Source organism: Chiloscyllium punctatum, chromosome 10 (assembly GCF_047496795.1).
Source record: "Chiloscyllium punctatum isolate Juve2018m chromosome 10, sChiPun1.3, whole genome shotgun sequence".
Taxonomy (NCBI): domain Eukaryota; kingdom Metazoa; phylum Chordata; class Chondrichthyes; order Orectolobiformes; family Hemiscylliidae; genus Chiloscyllium; species Chiloscyllium punctatum.
This window is the reverse complement of record NC_092748.1, coordinates 63,403,642-63,422,662: the sequence shown is the minus strand read 5'-3', so window position 1 is coordinate 63,422,662 and position 19,021 is coordinate 63,403,642. Positions and strand designations below refer to the sequence as shown.

At 40.2% G+C, this 19,021-nt stretch overlaps 1 protein-coding gene across 2 annotated transcripts in view; it reads right to left on the bottom strand.

The window, feature by feature from the left end:
• galnt13 (polypeptide N-acetylgalactosaminyltransferase 13) overlaps nucleotides 1-19,021 on the bottom strand; it is a 433,026-nt gene that overhangs the window by 315,158 nt on the left and 98,847 nt on the right. For both annotated transcript variants that reach the window (XM_072579362.1, XM_072579363.1), the window contains exon 3: nucleotides 17,415-17,583. In XM_072579362.1, coding sequence (XP_072435463.1) covers nucleotides 17,415-17,583 — 169 coding nt within the window. The remainder of the gene's footprint in view (nucleotides 1-17,414; nucleotides 17,584-19,021) is intronic.

Sequence of the window (19,021 nt, the reverse complement as noted above, 5' to 3'; positions counted from 1 at the left end):
GAAGTAAGACTAACTGGCCTGTAATTCCCGGGGTTATCCCTATTCCCTTTTTTGAACAGGGGCACAACATTCGCTACTCTCCAGTCCCCTGGTACCACCCCCGTTGACAGTGAAGACGAGAAGATCATTGCCAACGGTACTGCAATTTCCTCTCTTGCTTCCCACATAATCCTAGGATATATCCCGTCAGGCCCGGGGGACTTGTCTATCCACAAGTTGTTCAAAATGTCCAACACATCTTCCTTCCTAACAAGTATCTCTTCTAGCTTACCAGACCTACACACTGCTCATACTTCCTGGGAGTCAATCACAGCTTTTGGCAGGCTGAAGGCCTTTGTTATCGATAACTGGTTTCAATTCCCTAGATCAATCAGCTACTTGCTTTGAGCCAAATCTCATTTAGTAAACAACCCCCCCAGTACCAATTTATCTACAAGTCATAAATTTGCAGACGACACTAAGGTCGGTGGAGCTGTGGATAGTGACGAAGGATGTAGTAGGTTACAGAGAGACATAGATAAGCTGCAGAGCTGGGCTGAGAGGTGGCAAATGGAGTTTAATGCAGACAAGTGTGAGGTGAATCACTTTGGTCGGAGTAACCGGAATGCAAAGTACTGGGCTAATGGTAAGATTCTTGGTAGTGTAGATGAGCAGAGAGATGTCAGTGTCCAGGTACACAGATCCTTGAAAGTTGCCACCCAGGTTGACAGGGCTGTTAAGAAGGTATACAGTGTTTTAGCTTTTATTAATAGAGGGATCGGGTTCCGGAACCATGAGGTTATGCTACAGCTGTACAAAACTCTAGTGCAGCCGCACTTGGAGTATTGTGTACAGTTCTGGACACCGCATTATAAGAAGGATGTGGAACTTTTGGGAAGGGTACAGAAGAGATTTACTAGGATGTTGCCTGGTATGGAAGGAAGGTCTTACGAGGAAAGGCGGAGGGACTTGAGGCAGTTTGCATTAGAGAGAAGAAGGTTGAGAGGTGACTTAATAGAGACATATAAGATAATCGAGGGTTAGATATGGTGGACAGGGAGAGCCTTTATCCAAGAATGGTGACGGCGAGCACGAAGAGGCATAGCTTTAAATTGAGGGGTGATAGATCTAGGACAGATGTCAGAGGTAGTTTCTTTACTCAGAGTAGTAAGGGATGCTTTGCCTGCAACGGTAGTAGATTCGCCAACTTTAAGTACATTTAAGTCGTCATTAGACAAGCATATGGACGTATATGGAATAGTGTAGGTTAGATAGGCTTCAGATTGGTATGACAGGTCGGTGCAACATCAAGGGCTGAAGGGCCTGTACTGCGCTGTAATGTTCTATGTGCTATGTTAAGTAAACCTCCCCCACTGAATGAACACAGAGGTGTAAACAGTGGTAAAATGTTTTAAGTGCAACGATCTCTTCCACGAGCCTTGGTTTGTAAAACAGTCCTTTTTCCATTTCAGTCTAACAATCAGAAATACGGAAGAATAAAAAGGTACAGTCTTTACTGATGGAAACAGTGGGCTGAATTTTCAGCTGGGAATAGAGGGAGAGCAGGGCCTGAAAAATATCCAAGGCAGTCCACAACGCACATTAACATTGCTGGCACCAGATCAGGAGGAACAGTGGAAGAGGGACCTCACTCTCCTCTCAGTTGAGACCAAATACAGAACATAGGAGCAGGAGTAGGCCATTCAGCCCAGAGTCTGCTCTGCCATTCAATTTTGCAATGGCTGATAATCAAACTTAGTAAACTGTTCCCACTTTTGCCCAACAGCCTTCGATTCCTTCAGTCTTAGGAATAAGACCTATCTCCTTCTTGAAAATATCCAATGTTTTGATCTAACCGCTTTCTGAGAGAATTTCACAGGCTCACCACTGAATGGAGAAATCAAACGTTTCAATGCTTACAGTTTGTTGAGTTGGGATGCTGATTTTTTTTAAAGCAGTGACAGGTTACCTGACCTTTAGAAACAAACTAGCTGATGAGCAAAACTTACACAGTTGGGTAGCTCCATATTTAACACTGAAGGTCAGCAAATCACATGTGATGGAATGCAGTATCAGCCACATATAGAGGGTGCAGACTCGCATTGCAGAGTAGGCATCCTTAATTGCATTTTGAACATCTGAATAGTTTTGTGGACGAAAGGAAAGAAACACCTTGGGGCTGACATGCCAAAAATTCACAGATTCTTTTTTGCAGATGTATACCAACTGCACATTTAGAGATAATGGTATCTCAGAGTTTTTGTACTGCTCCCCATTAAGGGAGTTAATGCACCACTAAGAAGTCAACTATCCTGAAAGAATCACATGACCTTTCAACTTAATGCTCCTTCCTCAGGGAGAAGAAGATGAGGTCCCCTACCCATGTACAGTGACTCTGTGGTCTCCTGATGCATCTCTGCATGGTGAACTGCGATGTATCTCATATCACCTGCTCTTATCTGGAAGGGTCCATTTGGCTACAATGTTAGGGTGACCATGACCCTCCATTGTCATGGGGAGGATAGTCATTGCTCTTCTTTGTAGATCAGCATAAAGGATGTGGCACAACTTCATGATAATGTTCTAGTTGAATTTTAAACCTTTCTGGGTCTGCTCTTGACTCATGGCTAAGTAGGAATCATGTTCCTGGATGAAGCCTTCTATGGGAAGACTTCTTTTTGATTCCCCATCCTTTCCATGTTGTAGATAGTTTGCAGAGTTACAATCTAACTATGCGTAACTATCAAGAATGCTCTCACATTTATGTAAGGCACTTGTGTCTCTTCTGTTCACATGTGCAGCAGAAACATCAACATTTATCCACCAGCATAGCACAGTGCTTCCATAAGCCTTAGCAAAGGAAACTCAAAGGCAGTTCAGTTGAAACATACTGAATAGGCCTATATGTATAGCTCCAGAACTGGGTCCTACCTTGCTTCATAATGTTTGCTGTTTCAGGAGTCAAATAAAAAAAAAATCCATCTGCATGTGTACCGACAAACTTGGCATCCTGGCATTGCACCAGCCCATTCAGGACTCTGAAATCATGACAGTACCCATTCAAAGCATCATTCTAATTCAGGAATGTCATGCACACCGAGCAGGGGCAACAAGTGATGCATCACGCACAACTAAAATTAATAATATGATTGTCACATATACAAAGTGATTGTGTTTTGAGGTTGTATCCTTAATTTTAAGGTAAATGAAAGGTATCTGTTCTGAAGTTGGTTGACACTAAACCTGGGTGCCTTAATGTTAGAGACTGAAAAGCAAAATATTTACACTAGAAGACAATGCTGCAGTTTAGAGCGATTCGACTGAGACTCCTAAAGTCCGAGAAAGGTGTTAAAAGTTGTCAATAGTTGTGTTGTAAATGGTGCATTTACTCAAAAGTGAAAGGAATCTCCATCTTCAAGGATAGCTAATTTCTATTTGGATACAAGTTAATGTGATTTAGACATTTTCCAGATGAGGTTGCAGACTTTCCTACAAATCACTGAACTTACAAAGAGAGAACAAGTCTCTGTTCAGCAAAGAAATTAACTTATTCACATCATTAGGGATGAGTGTAGACCATTTCTAGTCAAGGAGACACATCCTGCAGCTTTCCAAGAATTCCAGATTTACTTTGGCATGACCAAAAGGAAGAATCAGTTAAATAAACTTGATTGCTGTTGATAGATTAAGAAACTCTCAAAAACTGAGAAAATGCCAAGAGACTGTCATTCAATTACTACTCTGAAATAAAGGATATAGTAACCCATTGGAGAGTTTGAGCAACTGTGAAATGTTTAAAAAGGGACTGTAATTCTGTGGACAATGCAATCTGTTAAGAGTATAGAAGGTGAACTATAAGATCCTTAGGCATAGAAGGAGGTCATTCATTCTGTCAAGTCTGATCTGACGTTCAATGAAATAATTGCTTATGTGATGATCCTTAACTCCATAACTCTTAATTTACTTACTGATGAAAAATCTATCTCACCCTTGAGTATACTCAATGATCTAGCCACAACAGCTCTCTATCATAAAGAATTCCACAGATTCACAACTCAGAGACAAAATTCCTTATCTCTATTTTAAATATGCGACTCCATTGTTCTGAGATTAGCCCTTGGGTCCTAAACTTTCCCACGAGAAAATCAACCTTTCCACATCCGTGCTGTCAAGTTTCCCAAGAATGTTATACATTTCAATAAAGTCACCTCTCATTCTAAATTCCAATGAGTACAGGCCCAATCCATTCAATCTCTCCTCATAAGACAGTATGTCTGCATCTGGCATCAGCTGAGTGAAACTTCTCTGGACTGCCTCCAATGCCAACATTTATTTATTTAAATAAGGAGACAAAAACTTTGCAGTATTTTAGCTGTGATCTGACAAGTTCCTTGAATAGTTTTAGCAAAACCTCCTTACACTTACATTTCATTCCCTTTGAATGAAACACCAACATTCCATTTGTCTTTTCTAATATTGCTAAACTTGGATGCTAGCTTTGAAAATCATGGATGAGGACTCCAAATCCTTTTGTTTTATAGCTTTCTATACTCTTTCTCTGTTTAAATAATATTCAACACCTCTATTCTTCCTGCCAAAGTGTGCAACCTCAAACTAATTGTTCCAAATACACTGAATACTTACTCATGCCTTCCTCTTTCAATCTGACTATCCCAATGTATAAAAAGGTCAAAGTAAACCATGGTTAATGCACTGCCTTTATAGAGGTCTTCAGTATCTCCCAGTTATTCTCTGTCCCACTATGTAGCTACTGTTAAATAGCCTATAGACTACTTCGATCAATGCCTTCTTTTCTGTTTTAATTTTACCTCCAACAAATGGATTCGTATTTTCAGATTCAAGATCGATCTTTGCTTTCTGACTTACTCTGCCTCACATCAACAATACACCAACAATATCTACTACACCACGCTTTCCTTGCAGCTTGTCTTTTCAAAATATCACATAACCCTGAATATTAGATCCCAGGTTTGATCTCCATATCTCTGTAATGGGTATCCGATCACATCTATTAACCTGTATTTTTGCAGTTAGTTCATCTTTGTTCTGGTGAATATTCACATTCAAGTAAAGAAACAATAGCTTTGCCTTTTTACATTTTTTTCTACGTTTGACCCAATTTATTATTGTTTATGTATGTTTGTTAATTATGTCCTTTCTTTTCCAACTCCGGGTATTGGTATCCAAATAACTGCCGTGTAGTGTTACTATATCTTCTTGTTTTGTAAGGTACATTTCCCCTCTCCATCTCAATAATTTAAAGCTCTCTTCATAGCCATTGTTATCTGATTCACCAGGGCAGTGGTCCAGCACGATTCAAGTGAAGCCTGTGCCACCAGGATAGCTTCTTTCTACATCAGTACTGATGCCAGTGCCCTATGAACTGGAACCCATTCCACCCACAGCCTTTGAGCCATGCATTTAACTCCTTGCCTTTATTTACCTTATGCTAGTTTGCCCATTGGTTAAATAGCAATCCAGACATTACCTTGGAAGTTTAGCTTGTTAATTTAGCTCTCACCTGTTCCAACTCTTTCAGCAAAACGGCATTTCTGGTCACACCAACATCATTGGCACCAATGTGGGCGGCAAGTACTGGGTTACCCAGCACTGTGGGAGGAACCTCATAGCACTTGTAGGGTCCAGGGTTCCCCATTCTAACTTCTGCATCCTCACAGCTGCCTCATCTGTAGTCATATCCTTCTGTCTCTTATCACAGACCATTTTGAACTACTGAGTCTGAAGGGTGTGACCGCCCTCTGGAACAAACTTTCCTCTTCTTTGATGTATCACAATATCCCCAGTTCAGACTTGAACTCCTCAAGTCCAATCCTCAAACTGTGCACACTTACCAATGATGTGTTTGCTAAGGATCACATTGGTATCCAGCAGCTTCCACATGTTGCAATAGCAACACATCATACATCCTGCTATCACTATCTATCTTACAAATTAATGACTACAGATTTTGTTTTCTTTGCATTTCACTACACTGAGCATTTTTATAAACTTAACAAAAACAAAATCACCAGTATCAACTTAATACTTAAGCAGTTATTTTTAAGAAGAAAAAGAGTGCAAACCTAAATACAAACTGAAGACCTTACTTTTATTTTAAAGATAATAAGTTTCACTAAACCTGCTTCTTAATCACTTCTTCCCTTGCTCTCAAATCACATTATGGTTTGTGACATCACTTCACAATTGGTCTCCGTGCAGGCCAGTCTCTAAATTCATAGCTTTTATCCTCCCCCACTCACCTCGTACTCTGGAAAGTTTACTTCTTGCTGTAAATCTGAGTTTAAGCACCTTTGCACTGAATTTCCAGTTTGAACCAAATTTCCAATAGTCAGCAACACACTTGGCCTTCAACTCACACTGTTTTTGCTCCTTACTAATCCCATCACTAAATGTTGAGTAATTCGAATAAGTTCCTTACTAAAAGTAATCACAAGTGGTTTAGAGTCACTTGTCACAGCAAACATGAATTCTTGCTGGATTGTTCTTTCACGTTGAACTGATGCATTTAGGAGGGTCATTGATTATTATTTAAATGCAAACAATATGCAGAGTTTGGGGAAAATGTTCAATGGCACAGAATCAACGCTCAGAGCAGGTGTACCCATAGAAGGAAGCTGTTTGGCCCACTATGCTGTAACAATTACAATTCCACTAGTAATTTAAGATCAAATCTCATTTAGAAAGTTGTTCATACCTACAGAGATTTGTAAGAATGATGTCAACCTGAACAGTGCTATAACAAATGGCAGTACATAGCTGAATATCATGCTCAATAAATCTCCAAAAGGCAATAAAGGTAATCACATCCACATCTTATTTTTGTGGGAAATGTTTTATATGTGTCAGATTAAACTTCATGAACTGTGAAATATGTAATCTCCTTTACATTTTGTATTCAGTACAGAATTAAACCCAGGCAACCTTTAGTGCAGGTAAGCATGGAGCTTTTGGTTTATGAAGTGCTAAAGTTTATTTAATACCAACAGATAGATATATGGAACAAGTATTCAAGTAAGGAATGAAATGGAGAATAAATATATTACTTACAGATTGTAAGGATCACAACTTAAAAGAACAAGGTAGAGCAATAAACACATGGTGATCCTAACAATGTGCTTTGCAGTGATGACTATTATACACACCATAATTGAAGTAATTATCAATAAATATTCTGCTTATATTTAAAAGAATTGTCGGGCAATTGTAAAATACCAGTGTTAACAAATGGTCAAGTTTACTTAAATACAGTACCACTTCTCAACTTCACAATTAAAATTGAATATTATGTAGATTAAGGCAATAAATCAATGTTATTTCATCCAGTTCATTAATACATTAACACTAGTACAATATAAATGGAAGAGAGTGCACTAAAATAGCCACAAACTGAAACTACATTGGTGTCTCTTCAAATGTGTTTCATTTCGGAAGTAAAAAGGCAATAGCATTTTAATGGGTTTTATTATCTTGATGGAATACCACAATCACATTTCTCAAAAGAAACAGCAACTTCCTGGACAGATAAGAATAGATGAGGGAGGGGGATCCAAGATGGTGGCGACCCAGCAAGTCTGAGTCTATAGTGCTCCTCCCAAGGCTTGGGTAAAGTGGGTCACCCACCCCCACCACACTCACCAAATCATTTATAATAGCTGTTTAATTTAATTAGTTGTTTAATATTAAATTTAAACAATCTAATATTTAGTTAAAATGACCAAAGGGAAGGGAGCCCGCAGCTCTCAGCAAGCAGGACCCCCTCCCCCACCCTCTCCAGCTGCAGCTGAGGCGTCCACAGCCGCCCCGGGGGACTTACCTACAGTGACAAGCCTTGTAGAAATGACCTCCAAACTGGATGCGAAGATCGACGCTTTTATTGAAGAATCCCGAAATCGATGGGACTCACTCTCGGCCGCGCTGCAGAAGCACGACTGAGACATCCAGGAAATCGAGTGCCGAGTCGGACTCGAACAGCGAGTCCGGACCTTAGAGAATTACATTGATGACCTCGATAATCGAGGTCGTCGAAAAAATATTCGTTTGCTGGGCCTTCCCGAATGGGAAGAGGAAGGCCAGCTTACAGCATTCCTCGAACAGTGGCTGCCACAGCTTTTAAATCTGGAGCCTGGATCAGGCCGGGTAAGGGTGGAATGGGCCAACTGGGTCGCAATACGCGGGCCCGGCTCGAACCAGCGCCCACACCTGGTCCTGTTCCGGCTGCAGAGCTATAGGGAGAGGCAGATACTCCAAAAAGCTTCTAGAAATCTTGGAAAAGACCCCCAAGCTATGATCTATAAAGGATCCAAGATCATGTTATTCCAGGGCTTTTCTCCAGTTCTGGTCTGAAAGAGGAAGGCATTCAATGAGGTGAAGAAGCGTTTAAGGGACTTAAATATTCAGTCCTCCTTACGCTACCCACCGACGCTACGCTTTAACCATGAAGGATCCGTGTATAACTTCGGATTGCCAGAAAAGGCTAAGGAATTCTTGGACTCTCTTAGATAAACTGTAAGAGATAATGGATGTTGGTTTGCCTTTCCCCCACTTTGGTGTATATCCCCCCGTTTTTTATCTTTTTTCTTTTCTTACTGTTAAATATTATCATGGGGGGTGGGGAGAGGGATTTGATTTTCTCCCCCCCCCCACCCCCACCTTGGGGTTGTTTTCTTTTATTGTTTTATGTATATATGTGGGTATGTATGTATGTGTGTGTGTATATGTATGTATTATATATATATGTATATGTATGTGTATATTATATATATGTGTGTGTGTGTGTATGTATGTGTATATGTGTATGTATATATATATAAGCTGGGGGTTTTGGTTGGTGTTGGTGGGGGGAGATGGTTACCTTATTCTATTTTACCTCTGTCTTTAGGAGCGGGGTTGTTTCTCCCTTGTTATTTTGTATTATTATATTTAAATATTATTTGTTGAGGTTGTAATTTTATAGTTATATGTTTATATATGGTATTAACATTACCAAATATATCCAGGTGTTGGTATGGGTGGGGGTGGGGTGCTCACTGTTAACTCTAGCTTTGTATTATATCTGAATTCTCCTCATTTTATTGAGGAGCGCCTGGGTCAAGGGTGGAGCATTGGTTGGGAGAGGATATGATGGACTTTTGGAGAGGAAGTGACACCCCCTGGGAACAAGGGGGAAAATCTCCACTTAGATACGTATTTTTTTTTATTTAGAAATAGTATTTTTATTATACTGTTGTGAGTGTATTAGAGAGCCTTTATTTTTGTAAATTTTATATACTCTATGCTCGGGATGTTCTGGATAGGGTTTCCACTCCCGAGAGGTCTCGGATTTGCCCAGATGATTATGGTTGATCAGTTGGTTAAGTGGTGCACCTGGAATGTCAAGGGGAGTAATTCCCCAGTCAAAAGGAAGAAAATATTATCAAATCTTAAGAAAGAAAGAGTTGATATAGCTCTCTTACAGGAGACACACCTGTTGGATAAAGAACTCTTGAAATTACGACAGGGTGGATTTGATCAAGCCTTTTTTTCTTCTTTTAGCTCAAAAAGCAGGGGAGTTGTTATTCTTGTTCGGAAGAATTTCCTTTTCAAAATCCTAAATCAGATAAAAGACGAATCTGGACGATATATTTTGATTAAAGCCCTTATAAATGGAGAGGAATATGGGATTTTAAATTTGTACTGCACCCCGGCACACCCCTTTAAATTTATAACGGAAGCCTTTTCAAAACTGATGGCTTTTGGTGCCCGTCATACAATTATAGGGGGAGACTTTAATTGTATTATGGATCCGGAAATAGATAGGATTCCCAAGAGGAGTATCTGCAGGAGTATCTCCCAGATCTAGACAATTGGTGGATCTGAACAAAGAATTAGGATTAGTAGATGTATGGAGATTTCTTCATCCACAGGGCAGAGATTTTTCTTTCTACTCCAATCCACATAAATGTCATACCAGAATTGATATGTTTTTTGACCCCTCAATTTTTTTTTAATTCCATATCATCCTGTAAAATAGGTAGTATAGCAATTTCCAACCACGCTGCTGTATATATGGAAACTAAGGCGAGGAACAATGGGATATCCCCTTGGCATTGGCGTATGGACGTCTTCCTCATGAAAGACAGTAAATTTGTAAAGTACTTCTCTCAAGAATTTAAAACTTTTTTAGAAATTAATTCTAAAATTTAGAAATTTTTAGAAATTAATTCAGGTACGGCTAGCAACCCATCAATGATGTGGGATACCATCAAAGCGAGGTTTGATCATCTCCTACTCAGCGACCCAGAAAATATTGAAGGGAGAACAACAGCGTCTGCTTGAAGCTCGCTTAAAAGCAGCTGAAACAGCATACACTGATAGACCTTCTATTATTAAATTGCAAAGGATTACGGCTCTTAGGACAGCTCTAAACACTACGCTTACTCAAACGGCTAAGAGGGAAATATTATTTGCAAAACAAAGGTTATATGAATATGGCGAGAAACTGGGTAGATACTTAACATTTCTTGCAAAGAAAAAAAGGCCCCTCAGACTATTATGTCCATCAAGGAAAGTACAGGTATTTGACTCATGATCATAAAAAGATTAATGCGATCTTTAGAGAATTTTATTCTGAGTTATATAAATCGCAGGATTGTGAAGATAGGACTAGGAGGATGCAGTCATTTTTAAAAAATTTGACCTTTCCGGGCCTAACTCCGGAACAGGTATCGGTCCTAAATGCTCCTCTAACAGTCCAAGAAATACTTGATGCAATTAGGCAACTTCAGAGTGGTAAGGCACCAGGCTCAGATGGTTTTCAAGCTGAATTCTATAAAGAATATACAGAAATATTGGCTGGTCCACTTAGGACATGTATAACTATGCATATAATCAGGGCTGTCTCCCGCCTTCACTGAAAGAGGCAAATATCTCTCTTATCCTTAAAAAAGGAAAGGATCCAGAAGATTGTACATTATACAGACCAACATCCTTGCTAAATGTAGATTTTAAAATCCTTTCTAAAACGTTAGCACTGAGACTAGAAAGGGTACTGCCATATATTATAAAGGAGGATCAGACGGGGTTTATTAAGGGCCGTAGATCATCCGATAATATTAGAAGGGTTTTGAATATGATTCAAGCCTGTCATCAGGGAAAGATACCAGGAGTAGTAGTTTCATTAGACGCGGAAAAGGAATTTGATAGGGTTGAATGGTCATATTTGTTTTACACATTGGAAAGGTTTGGCGTTGGACAGGTGTTTACCAAATGGGCCTCAACATTGTATAGTGATCCCAAAGCAGTTGTTGTTACCAATGGATTAGGTTCGGATAGCTTCAGTGTGGGTAGGGGCTGTCGTCAGGGATGTCCTCTCTCGCCATTGTTATTTACGCTAATAATTGAACCACTAGAAGAAGCTATACGGGCTGATCCTAATATAACAGATTGGTACAGGTAAACATAAAATTACCCTTTATGCAGATGGTGTTCTTCTATTCCTCAGTAATCCTCTGATGTCCGTACCTCGCCTAATCCAAGTTATTAATACATTTAGCGCATTCTCAGGCTATAAAATTAATTTTTCAAAATCGGAGGCTATGCCAATGGGTGGCCTTGCTATGACACCCCACTTCGTGGACGGATCCCTTTTTCCCTTTCGCTGGTCCCTGGAGGGTTTCTTATATTTGGGCATTTTTATTACTCCACTATTTGGTCAGTTGTATCAGGCTAATTTTGTGCATTTACTGGAAAGGATAAGGCAGGACCTCCAGCGATGGGGAGACCTTCCAATTTCCTGGCTGGGTAGAATAGCACTAATTAAAATGAATGTCCTGCCCCGTCTCCTATACCATATGAGAATGCTTCCGGTGATGCTGCCAAAGATGGCTCTATGTAAATTATATGGCTGGTTGGGTTCCTTTATCTGGAATCACAGACGGCCCCTCATTAAGCTGAAGAAGCTACAGCTTCCACAGACAAGGGGAGGATTGGACTTCCCAGATTTTAGGAAATATCAGTTAAGTTCCCTATTAAGTTACATAGCTGATTGGGTCTTGTCTGATCCACAATCAATCTGGTTGGACATCGAGGCCTCTCAAGTAAAATACCCACTTATTAACCTTTTATTTTCAGACAAGAGGAAAATCATTACGGATCACTGTAAAAACCCTATAATACTAAACACAATTAAGGCTTGGAATATAATGCGGCAAAATGAGGGTAATTCACATAAAACATCCCCCTATGCACCGATAGTGGGAGCATGGGGATTCCAACCGGGGTTTACAGATGCCACTTTTATACTCTGGAGATCCAGGGGTATCTCATGTCTAGGGGACCTATTTAAGGATGGGGTCCTGATGTCCTTTGAACAGCTGCGTCAGAAATTCGGATTACCTAATAGAGACCTCTTTCGATACTTCCATATTCGAGACTATATACAGAAGAAGACTACGTTATTAGATAGTCTTTATAAATCAGATAAAGAATGTAGTGTCCTACAGCCAGTGGGGGTATCTTCCGTCAGTACTATTTATCATTTACTACATGATGAAGTATCGGGAGATATGGACAATCTGCTCAAAACATGGGATCAGGATTTGGGACTAGAAATCTCTACAGAAACGTGGAATGATATTTGGGAAAACACTAGAAGAATTACTATCTGTAACAGAACCCAGGCTATCCAGCTGAAGATACTTCATAGGGCCCATATAGCACTGGTTCGATTGGCAAAATTTAAGGCAGGAGCATCTCCAACGTGTCCCAAATGCAAAATAGAGGTGGGCACTCTTGTACATTGCCTATGGACCTGTCATAAGATCCGTAGATACTGGACTAAAGTAGCAAGTGCCCTGACAGAAATTTTAGGAACGGAAATTAAAGTGGACCCTGTATCTCTCCTTTTGGGCTTTTCGAACTTTCCCTCCCTGGACATGTACGGGAAGAGACTATTTTCTCTTCTCTCTTTCTGTGCAAGGAAAAATATTTTGGTGAACTGGGTGGCTGAGGGCCCCCCTGGACTTTCAAATTGGCACAGATTAATTATGGAATGTATTCCCCTTGACTTCCTTACAAATATGGTGCACCGAAAGACCGAATTATTTTATAAAATATGGCAGCCCTTCTTGAATTATATAAATACAGATATTTCGGCTATCCTAACAAGGGCTTTTATTTAATTGAGATTACAAACCTGGCTGGTCCGGGGCCCCTTAGGAGAGGAATCCCGCACGAATACGGGTTTTATTACATCTGATGTTAACACATTCCGAGCATGTAAGAGACTTAAATATACACTCTGGTTAGTTGTAGGTTAGATTAGTAGACAGTTGAGTTTTGTTTTTTTTTCTTTTTCGGTATTTTTTTCTTTTTTAAATTTTGGCTTTTGTATTTTTGATTTAATTGTATATCAATGTTTGTATATGAGAGTTTTGTTTATTTTTGTAAACTTGTAAAAATGTTAAATTTCTAATAAAAATATCTATTAAAAAAAAAGAATACATGAGGGAAAAATCAGTTTGCAGAGTGCTACTTAAACACTTACCTCAACTCCCCATGAACAGCCAGTACCTGATTGTTACCTGCACAGCATTCTCAATGATATTGCTCGGAGCAATGCTATACAAATTAATTTCTCATCCATGATATTCAGCTGTATGACAAAAATACAGTCTTAAATATCATAATGTGCTCTCACTACTCCAGCGTCTAACAGATTTCTCAGAGATAACACTAACATGATAAATTGGCCCCGGAATTTGAAATTCATTTTCGGTCATTTTGGAAACCAGGCTTCAGAATAACAATAAAGTAAGCTGCCTGCACTTATCACATCCTGAGAGAGTTTTCCATTAGTGACAGTCTAATTTGGACTCTCTAACTGACTGGCTTGGCAGCAAGAGTTTGGACAGCAAAATAGGGAAGTGGGGTGCAACCATGAGTTGCCAGCAGTCCTCATATCTCAAAGGAATGTTGTCTCTTATCTCAAGAGGGTTGGAATATAAAAGCAGAGATGTACTACTGAGACTTTATAAAGCTCTGGTTAGGCCCCATTTGGAGTACTGTGTCCAGTTTTGGTCCCCACACCTCAGGAAGGACATACTGGCACTGGAACGTGTCCAGCGGAGATTCACACGGATGGTCCCTGGAATGACAGGTCTAGCATATGAGGAACGGCTGAGGATACTGGGATTGTATTCGTTGGAGTTTAGAAGATTAAGGGGAGATCTAATAGAGACGTACAAAATAATACATGGCTTTGAAAAGGTGGATGCTAGGAAATTGTTTCTGTTAGGCGAGGAGACTAGGACCCGTGGACACAGCCTTAGAATTAGAGGGGGTCATTTCAGAACGGAAATGCGGAGACATTTCTTCAGCCAGAGAGTGGTGGGCCTGTGGAATTCATTGCCACGGAGTGCAGTGGAAGCCGGGACGCTAAATGTCTTCAAGGCCGAGATTGATAGGTTCTTGTTGTCTAGAGGAATTAAGGGCTATGGGGAGAATGCTAGTAAGTGGAGCTGAAATGCGCATCAGCCATGATTGAATGGCGGAGTGGACTCGATGGGCCGAATGGCCTTACTTCCACCCCTATGTCTTATGGACTTATGGACTTATGGAGTTGGAAGAAGCACTTCCACTATTTCAATCTCCAGAGAAAGGTTCTCTCAAACAAAAACTGATTTTTTTTGTACTTGAAAGTATGGATTTATATCAACAAAAACAGAGTGGAGCATAAAAGAATAGAACAGGTACTGTACTCTCTGATCCTTACTATTTCATTTTGCTGAGGGGTGCCAAAACAAGTATTCGCATATGCAAAGGGCACAATGTCTATTTAAGAAACCTGTCAAGATTGCCTGAAAATCCTCTTTGTAGTGCAGGATCCGTATAATTGGTAAAACATGTCTCACTTTACTAGGAGAAAGTGAGGACTGCAGATACCGGAGCTCAGAGTCGAGAGTGTAGTTCTAGAAAAGCACAACAGTCAGGCAGCATCCGGGGAGCCAGAAATCGATGTTGATATCTCACTTTACTGCCTGGAAAATGGGTGCACTGAAGATTAATTCCTACTTCTGTCTTTTTATTTATGGTTATACAGAGGAATCTCGATTATCCAAATATTAATTATCCAAATTTCAGATTACCCGAAGAAGATCTCAAGGTCCCAATAGAAACATTTAAGAGGTGTTTCCAACACTGATCGCATCTTTTGTTTACAATGATTAAAAATGAATTCAGTTCACTGAAATGCTACAGAGAACAGTCTTGGCCATCAATGGGAGCCCAGGCACCGTCTCCAAATGACTGACCTCTCGCCCTCACTCCCTCCCTCTTCCCACACTTTCTGTGGAATTCTACACAGGGGTGTACCCTAAACTCCCCTTCCTCAGATAATCTCTCCAACATTGTCCTGTATAGGGCAAAGGTGGAACTTGTCAAAAGGTTGCAGTAAAATGTTGTGTGTGTGACTGAGTGTGTATGCTATTTTGAGACTCACCCTCCAAAGGCAGGAGCAGTCTTGCTGTTGGTGTCCAGTCTGGCTGACCCAGAATGGGGAGGGGGGGGTGGGCAGATGGGGGGACGGACGGGGACGTGGAGATGGGGGTGGGGCGGACAGAGGTGCAGGGGCTCACAGCAGTATGCTCCTGCCTAGTCTCCTGAATGGGAAGCAGTCTTAGCAAGTGCTTGCTGTATCAATCCCATTGAACTGATGGGGTTGGGGGGGTGGGTGGTGGGGGGCGGCAGGAGACTTCAGCAATGCAGCAGGTCCCTTATACACAAGGGTGTGTCTGCTCAGAAACAAACCCTGAGACAAAGAGAGGGAGCAAGGCATGTACAGCGAGGAAAAAGGAAACTTCAGAACACTCCAAGCCCCAGAGGAGAGGCATTGAATCAATTAACTGAATAATCAATTACCCAAATGAAATAGCGTCTGTCCACCTCATTCAGACAATCGAGGTTCATCTGTAGCAACAGAAACAGAAAATGGATGGAATAGATTGTAACAAATAATGAAAAACAATTAATAGGACAGAGACTGGCGGGGGGGGGGGTGGGGGGGATGGGCGTGTGGAGAGGGGGAGGAGAGAGAGAGAGAGAGAAAAAGAAAGAAAGAGAGAAACGGAGAGACTTCAAAAGATTAAGTGAGAACCTCAACTTTGTAACTAAATAAGATATTGAAAGCCTACAATCAGATGCAACTTTAAAGAAGCTCATAATTTGATTATAAACCGAGCTATAACTTTGACTAAACCTGATCACTGGATGAACTACAGAAGCAGATGCCAAATGTGAAGATGTGAGAACATGTCCTTGTTCTGGATGTCTTGATAAGCATGTAATTATGCTTTGATGCATTTACAAATAAAGTGAAATATAATTTTATTACATTCTAAAAATTTAATCAGATTTTAGTAGCTTGATTTGAGGAATTTTCATGAATTGAGGATAGATTCCAACCTGCACCTCGTGACACAGATCAGTGGCAGCCACCAGCGCTGAAGAGTACACAGCTGGCTACAAGAGAGCTTATGCCCTAAATGTTGATTCTCCTGCTTTTCGGATGCTACCTGACCTGCTGTGCTTTTCCAGCACCACACTCTTGACTCTGGTTGCAAGACCTTGCCTTGCTTCTCTGGTATTTCAACTCACCCAGCTGCATATGTTTTTTTTTAAAAGTAGTACAAGTCCTCAAGCATTTATCCCATAGACCTCTTCACCCTCCCCACCCACTTTCCACATCCTATCAATAGCAAGCAATGCCAATACATGCCACCCCATACCCCGATCCTTAAATCATCCATGCCAACCCACTCACTCCAATTATTCCCAATTACCTGATATATTATCAATGCTGCACCAGTAACCTCCAATGATGCCACATGCCCTCAACTAGCCTCAGCCGCAACCCAGTCTCAACAATACCTGCATAATCCCATGCCTATTCAAAAGGTCTTCCAAGTCCATTGATCTACTTTACTCTGTGCAACATCAATGAACCTTATATTAATAATGATGAATAGAAACCTTTTAAAAAGCCATTAACTCAAGAGCTGCTTTGAAAGTAACAATCCACCTTTTGAGACCTTTTAAGCATCAACAGCAGAAATTTTAGGCTCATGATATCTTCCATCTTGTATAAATAAACATTGACAAAATAGTTCTATAGCGCAAAGGAATTTTAAAAAACTTTAACTATTAAGCAAATTTCCCTTCTCTGTATCAGTTTCAACCAAGTAATGGAAGTTGGTTTTCCATGCATAGAGGTAAATAGAAGTTGACATTGATATAAAGATGAATAGCACACATGGGTACCCAAAGTGAAACAAAATTTATATTTACATTTGTACTCTGGGCCATAGGACATTTGTTTTATTGAGGGAAAACAACACATTTAAAAATCAGAAGAAATTTACCCTTCCAATCTCACATCTGGTAGAGTTCTATTGAATGCAATCATGTCACTGGCCATGAGATTAAACTGGTTGATTTTGAACAAGTCCCTCATTTTCTCTTGATCTTCCTTAGGAATAAGGACTGCCTTTCCCATTTCACCTGGGCCTTCTTGTGCTCGGGATATGACAGCTGAAATAGAAAAATAATGTATTAGAATAGATTACTGGTTTTAAACATAAGTAGCAATCTAGCCTATTTTTCAAGTACAAAACATATAAGTCTTCATTTGAGAATACCCCATTCAATCATGATACCAGGTTTTCATAGTAAAGTACTATTTTATGTAACTTGCAATTCTTAACTTCTGAGAATAAATGTTTCACTGTAGCGATAGGAATATCCTGCAGAACATGCTGCTTGATTTGCAATGTCATTACAAGTGAAAAATTTGCCACAAATTAACGATTCATGGAAAGTGCCTCCTAGATTGCGGGTTCCCTTCTGAGAAACACACTGAGCTGCAGTTGCTTGTGCAACTCTTCAAAACACTGCAACCGGGAAATTTATTGAGGACAGGCAGCACTCACAAAGACTACAATTATTCTTTGAAGAATAAGCGGGGAGGGATGAACTGACAAAGCCAGCAGGGACTTGTTAAGGAAACACATGTACTTAAACAAAATTTCTGAACAGAGAAGACTGATGAGGGTAATGCCATGTGCACAGACTTCTAAAAGGCATTGATTCAGTGTCACGTAACGACAATTACAGATACAGCTTATGAAACAGAATGGATAGTAGCAAGACAGATATTTCAGGAAAGATGTGAAGCCCTTGGAAAGAGTGCAAAAAAGATTTATGGGAATGGTTCCACTGATTGGAAACATCAGCTATAAAGATTGATAGGAGAGATGATCTGTTTTAAGAAGAAGACTAAGACAGATTTGATAAATTTACTCAAAATAGTGAGGGGTTTGAATGAAGAACAGAGACAAACTGTGACCTCTCATGAAAGAATCAAGAATAAGAAAGAACAGATTTAAAGTAAGTACAAAAATAGAAATAGCACGAGGAATAACATTGTCATGCAGAGTGGTTAAAGGTCAGGAATGTACTGCCTGAGAATGTGTTTCAGGTAGGATCAATAAAAGGCATTCAAAAGGAAATTATAGTGTTGTCTAAAAAGAAATAATGGTCAGATCTGTGAGGTGAGTAATGGGGAGAGCCAGTGCAGACAAGTTGGGCCAATTGGCTGCCTTCTGCACTGTAAAGGTGTGTTATTGTAGAACTACTTCCATGATTGTATTTCACCATTCCTCTATTTGTCAGCACTCTTCACGAAATCCATGCAGAGACAACTTCCACAAATATGCGCTTTTTACAAGGTCCTTAGAGTCATAGCGTTGTGTAGCATGGAAACAGACACTTCAGTCCAATTTGTCCAGCCAACCAGATATCATAAATTAATCTAGTCCCATTTGGCCCATATCCCTCAAAACACTTCCTATTCATATATACTTCAAGTGGCCTTTTAAATGTTGTAATTGTCCCAGTCTCCACCACATCCTCTGGTAGCTTGTTTCGTACACCCACCACCCTCTGCGTGAAAAAGTTGCCCCCTTACGTC